The following is a 6,572-nucleotide window of genomic DNA, read 5'->3' as shown; positions in this document are numbered from 1 at the left end:
TATAAGCCAGATCTGCTACAGTAAAACAGGGCATTGCAGGCACAACCTTATCCAACTGTTGAAAAAAGTATTTTATGCCACTTTGAGTCAGGTAACAGCTGATACCACAGAAGGGTGTACTCAAAAAGAACAGAGGTAAAAGGTGGAGGTACATGTGCAGAGCATATTTCCCCAAACTGGATGGCACAAAGAGACGGTTGTTCCATTTATGGTTAAACCACTTGGAGTTACTGTGTAATGACACTGCAACTTTATACTGAATGCCACCATCTCACCTATTTGAATAATCCTATTGTTGAAAACACAACTAAACAAAAACAGATAGAAAGCGTTTGTCTGGGTTATCATGTGTAAGATATGCATTTTTATTTACAGCAAAGAAAATAAGAATGGACAAATTTCTAATTTTGTTCAATATCTTTATCACTGACCTAGAAGATGGGATGGAATATACCCTCACCAAGTTTGCAAATGATACTTACCTGGCGGGAGTAGTAGATATGCTGGAGGGTAGGGCTAGAACTCAGCGAGACCTCAACAAATTGAAGGATTGGACCAAAGAAATCTCATGAGATTCAATACAGACAAGTGCAAAGTCCAGCACTTAGGACGGAACAATCCCACGCACTGGTACAGGCTGGGGACTGACTGGCTGGGCAGCAGCTCTGCAGAAAAAGACTTGGGGGTTACAGTGGACAAGCAGCTGAATAGGAGCCAACAGTATGCTCTTGTTGCCAAGAAGGCTAACAGCATACTGGGCTGCATTGGTAGGAGTGTTGCCAGCAGATTGAGGGAAGTGATTATTCCCCTCTATCTGGCACCAGTGAGGCCAAATCTGGAGTACTGTGTCCAGTTTTGGACCCCCCCGCTACAGAAAGGACGTAGATAAATTGGAGAAAGTCCAGTGGAGGGTAACAAAATTGGTGAGGGGACTGGGACACAGGGCTTATGAGGAGAAGCTGAAGGAACTGGACTTATTTAGTCTGGAGAAGAGAAGACTGAGAGGGGATTTAATAGCAGCCTTCAACTGCCTGAAGGCTAGTTACAAAGAGGATGGAGCTGGACTGTTCCCAGTGGTGGCAGAGAGCAGAACGAGAAGCAATGGTCTCAAGTTGAAGCAAGGGAAATTGAGGTTATCCGATTGGATTAGATTAGATTAGATCCGATTGCCAATATGTAGCCTGGCAGCTTGTACAGCAGCATCTGGCTTGTAGAGCAGCTTGTAAGTCTGCTGTGGGGAAGGGGCATGGGTGGGTGGGAGGAAGAGAAAGGGAAGGGGGGGCAAATTGAGGCCTCTGTGGTGAGGGAGGGAGTGGGGCAGGGGCAGGGGCAGGTACTGCCCAGCTGGGGAAAAGGCAGGGCACAGGGCGGAGCTACGAGTGGCTCGTCCAGTGGGCACTGGGGTGTGTGGCTCCTGCTGCTGTGCACACCACCAGGGGAGTCATGGGGGGCATGTGCCCCTGAATCTGTTTGCAGAGCGACGGTGGGCTTCTGCTGTGGGCTGGGGCCAGGGGTGGTGCCAGGGTCTTAACCATGGGGAGGTTGAGCTGCACTCAGGGCAGGTGGCAGTGGTGCTGGGAGGGGGGCTACAGGGGGTCAGGGCTACAGCCAGCCCAGAATTTGCCATAGTCTCCTGTAGTCCCCACTCCTAGCACCATTGCCACCTGCCCTGAGTGCAGCCCTGGCCCAACCTCCCACTGGGAAGAGCCCGGCACTAACCCCCACTCCAGCCTGAAGCAGCAGCCCACCCTTGGCCTGCACACAGATCCGGGGGGCAAGTGCCCCCCCGCCTTCCCTGGGGGTGTGCACAGCAGCAGGAGCTGCCCCTTCCTCCTGTGCCCCCCCTTCTGTGCCCCCCAGATGAGCTGTTCACAGCTCTGTCCCATGCCCCACCCCGGCTGGGCAGCGCTTGTCCCAAACCCACTCCCTCCCTCCCTCTCCACGGGAGCCTCAGTCTTCCCCACCACCCCTTCCCCCACAGATTTACCAGCTGGATTGTGCTCCCCAAGCTACCAGGCTGGCTGCATGCATGCTGCGACTACACGCACACACGTGGCATTTATCGGCAACAGTATCAGCCACACCAGCCAAAAAAAGTTGATTGCCAATAATGTTGATCTTCTTTTTATCAGTGCTGATACGATATGGACCGATGTATTGGTGCACCTTTATCTATAACCCCTCATTTCTCACTATGTTCCCTTAATTTCTCTGAGTCCATTTTTATTGTCTTTCTTTACATCCACTATGTATCCTAACTTGTAAGTAATCCTATTGAATAAGCTATTAAAAATCACAAAATAAATCATGCAGGATGGTACATTTCCACATAAGAAAATACAGCAGATTGGCACTCATTTTAAACAGAAAACAAAACATGACTACTATTCTTCTTGCATTTTTCTAATCTTATTTTTTGTAAAAAATCTAAAAATATACAGCGTTTACTTGCATACTACACATACCTTTTCCTCAAAAAACAGTCCTCTGAAATTGGGGTGCATGTCTTAAGCAGGAAAGCTGATTTTTCTTCACTGAAATAGAAGTATGGAGACACTATGCTCGAATGGCTGCCAAAATGACTGCCACTTCTCTCATTGCCAGTAAATAGCAGGTTTGGAGTTCAGTGTCCCAGCTGTTCAGACAAAACTACTGTTAATTCCTTAGTAGCTGTGAGAAAGTTAACACCGTAGCTTGTGCCTAAAGCAGCTACTGAACTGGCTGAGGGCAACTGAGTTGGTGCATGCAGCCAGTCATGACTCCAGAAAAAATTTTCCTCCTACATTCTGCCTTCCAAAAACAAAGTGTGTGTCTTATTGGGGTCATATGGTATGTGAGAATGTATGGCATTTATTCCCCAGTTCTCAATGACACAGAAAGGTAGGAAACTAAAATGTAAGTTTCCTTAAAAAAAAAAATCAAGTATGTACATATTTACCAGACCTAATTTTATGTATAGTGTTGAATCTCTCCTTTCTGCCATCCCTCATATATTTCCTAGCAGACATGCAGAAAGTTTGCAAGTAGGTTATGCCTGTTTTTTACTACATTTTCTAAATCTGATTTTAAAAAATCCCCCAAAAGCTAACTTAAATATTTCCATTGATTAAATCATTTCTTGTTTGATTTTTTATTTTGATGGGAAAACCAGAGAATCAATTATTCCCACAGCTTGCTTACAGCCTCTCCTGCTTCATCTACATTGTGCTTGCATTTGTAAGTGGCAAGGAGTCACCCAGGCCATGAGGCAAACAGGGACCACCAAGGACATGGTGTATATATACCCTACGTACTCCCTAGGGAGTACAGGCAGTGAAGTCCCTCTCCTCTCCAGGTTGGCTTCCTATAGGGCTTGTTCATATGCCATATGGACTGTTCTCTTGCTACCCACCATATAAGTAACATGCAAAATGTGGTCCCAAGTATCTCTAATACTTGCTTTCAGGTGCAGTGACACATGCAGGATGCCATCAGAATCCAGTGGAGCACTCTATATACCACAGAAGCCCAAAGAAAGGAGTTGCATAATGTGCTGGGTTATTGGCAATTGTGATGTTATGCATTTTGGCATAGAAAAAAAAAGTCTGCAACTCAACTTCCTCAGGATTGGAGGGAGAAAACAATTGCCTTGCATGTGTTAGAAAATGAAAATACTTTTCAAACCATAGCCTGTGCTACTCCAGAAAACTTATAATATCATTTAAAGGAAGTCTAAAAACTCACCATTAGACCACTACATTGTCAAACCCTAATTATTTCTGAAACATTAAACGTGCCAGCATTCTTGTGGAAAAGTCTAAGAATCCAAACATACAATAACCACTTTTTTGACAGAATGTGCACCACGTTGGAAGTTTATTGAGTTTTCCTTCATCTAGAAAGTAAATTGGAAGACACTGAGTCTCTTTGTCAACTGCCTGAATAGACACTGAAATACAAGCCAGTTTCCAGCCTCATTCAGCAGGATACAAATTAATTATCTGGATGAAACTGCACAAGAAGAAAATGAAAAAAAAAAAGAACCAACTCCACAGGGACAAAGCCTAAGCCAACAACTGAGAACAATTTTCTATATACAACTAGCTTTCATCCTCAGGTACTTACAAAGGTCCTACTCTACAGAAAATTTAATAGAGTCAAGACGATCGCAGCATAAAAGTGATAACTGTAGGGAACAAATAAGACGGGTCAGATTTCTCAGCAGGGTATGCAATATTGTAAATAAAAAATTAGGTAAAGCCATACAAGAAGTACTCAACAAAGATAAAAGAGGTGAGGAAACAGCATGAAGACTCCATGGAGGCGTAAGCTTTATTTCATCTTTTTCTGGCTCTCAACTAGAATTTTATAAGTAACAAAGTTATATAATTTTACTTTTCAGAAGTTTTTGTGGAGCACTGATCCTACCGAAAAGGAAGAATTAAGATCAGCTAACAAGGCACAGCCACTGTGTTAACCTCATCACACAGCTGTGCTTTCCCATACTACCTGAGGGCATTCCAAAGGACAAAATGCTAGTAGTCATGAAGTGGACCAAAATGTGTAGTGACTTTTCAATATTAACAAATATCCATAAACTGACAGACCAAAAAAGAGTTACGGGCCAGGCCAACTTCAATATAATTTCAATGCCTACCTTCCTCAGGCTTTTTTGAAAATGCTAGCAAAGAGTGATAATGCAAATGTTCACTTTTAATGAACAGAGAAATTAAACCAGTGTTAACCCAGTGCACTGGAGAGGAGATAGGGATGAGCAAGAGCACACTGAAAATTATTCTGACTGAGAGCTCATCATGTGTTGCCTATGTGAGAGAGTTTTAATGAGAGCTCAGTTCTTTTAACAACTAAACTAAAGGCGGCCAAATTCATATCACTTTTGGATTACAGAGTATTTAAACAGGGGATTCAGAACTGAACAAAAAGAGATGGGCACAATGTCCTTAAGTATTTTAATGGAGCAATTTCCATATTTCATAAACAACTAGATTTCTCAAGCTTATTGGCAATCTTGGGCCAGGGCTTATGGTGTGTTAGGATGATGCAAAATAAAAAAAGAGAGACAACAAAGAGGATGTAAAGGGTTCTTTCTCCATCCCCACCCCCATGAAAGCAGTAGGGCAGAATTTGTTTCTAGCACTCAAGACTGCTCTTCAGCAAGGACTTGGCTGTTAAATGAGTACATACACTGCAGCATCAAAGCCTCTACTCACAGCCCACCAGCTTACTAGCTCCTTATCCTGATATCACCAGGTCATATTAGCTGCTGCATATGCTTCTCCTTTTCAGAACAGAAGTTAAATAATGTACAAATGCACATCCCTATACCAGTATCAGGGAACCAGGCTGGGAGGGTTCCTGGAACAGAGGAAATACTGCTTTTCCCCCTGCTGCTGGCCAGCACAGAATATGGCCTGTTTTACTATTTTTATTTCTAACTCAAAGTAACAAGACTTGTATACTAAATACTGTTGACACAGGAGGAAAAACTAAATTTACCTGGCTGATCATAGGAAGCCCATGCTAGGTTTTCTCCACATTTTCCATTAGCAGATTCAGGGCTGTGTTTGAGGACTCTTGTGCTAGCCAATGCTTCTGCATACCTAACAAAGAAATCCACAAATTATATCACATACCAGCGACAGAAAAGCACCAGCTTGTATGGCATGCAGAGGGAAAAATCAGGGTAGAAGGTGGGGATGTTACAAACCTGTCTCTGAATTTCCATATACCTATATGGTAGTGAACATAGGCAGCAGAAGGGCAGCAAGGGGGTGGGGGCTAACATGGCTTAGCCCCTTATGGCAGGGCACTGCTTGTGCCTGCCACTTTAACAGCCCAGCCAAGCAGCCAGCAGGTGCTTGATTGTGGCAGCCATTTTAGATCCCTGGCTGCCTATATAAACAGAACAGGTCACTGCTAGAGGTGCCCAGAGCTGAGGGGCTGGGGTTCTGACTGGCTTGGAGATGAGGCCAGGGCCAGTGTAGCCCTGGGGGGACTACACCTGTAAGGGGGAACAGCTCAGGGAGCTAGGTAGCCTAGAATGAAGGCAGAGTAAGCCACCTGAAAGGAGAGATCCAGGTGGGGTTCAGACTGGGGTCAATGATGTTGACAGCAGTGGATGCCATCTGCGAGGCTTGGGCTGCAGTGTAGGGAAGGAACAAAGCTGCAAATAGTGCCCCCCTGGCATCAGGGCAAGAAATGGGCAAACTCCCGCCTAACTAACCTCTTAATTAGATAACAAGGCATGGCAGATGAGAAGGCGGGTGGTTGGCCCAGAAACAGGTGGGTGAGCTGTTGGTAGACTGGCTCCGAGAAGGCCTCCTGTTACACTCTTCCCCCGCTCCCCAAAACACAGGGCAGCAGTAGGGTCACAAGGCAGACTGACCCTGGGCTTCTACAGTAGAGGTGTAGAGGGGCACATGTGCAGTGGTGAGGGAGGGAGTGGAGCTGGGGGCTGGGCAGGTGCTGCACAACTGGGGCAGGGAATGGGACTGAGTCGCAAGCAGCTTGTCCAGGGGACACAGCTCCTATGCGTACCCCAGGAGGACATGGGTGGGGTGGGGGGCGTATGT

The 6,572-nt window shown here is 45.4% G+C and overlaps 1 protein-coding gene across 2 annotated transcripts in view; it reads right to left on the bottom strand.

The window, feature by feature from the left end:
• GLIPR2 (GLI pathogenesis related 2) overlaps positions 1-6,572 on the bottom strand; it is a 101,163-nt gene that overhangs the window by 26,357 nt on the left and 68,234 nt on the right. For both annotated transcript variants that reach the window (XM_019509154.1, XM_019509155.1), the window contains exon 3: positions 5,497-5,600. In XM_019509154.1, the coding sequence (XP_019364699.1) occupies positions 5,497-5,600 (104 nt within the window). The remainder of the gene's footprint in view (positions 1-5,496; positions 5,601-6,572) is intronic.

This window comes from Gavialis gangeticus, unplaced genomic scaffold (assembly GCF_001723915.1).
Source record: "Gavialis gangeticus isolate Ggan-Ray unplaced genomic scaffold, GavGan_comp1, whole genome shotgun sequence".
Classification (NCBI taxonomy): domain Eukaryota; kingdom Metazoa; phylum Chordata; order Crocodylia; family Gavialidae; genus Gavialis; species Gavialis gangeticus.
Note: the sequence above shows the minus strand (reverse complement) of the source record. Positions and strands in the feature narration are given on the sequence as shown.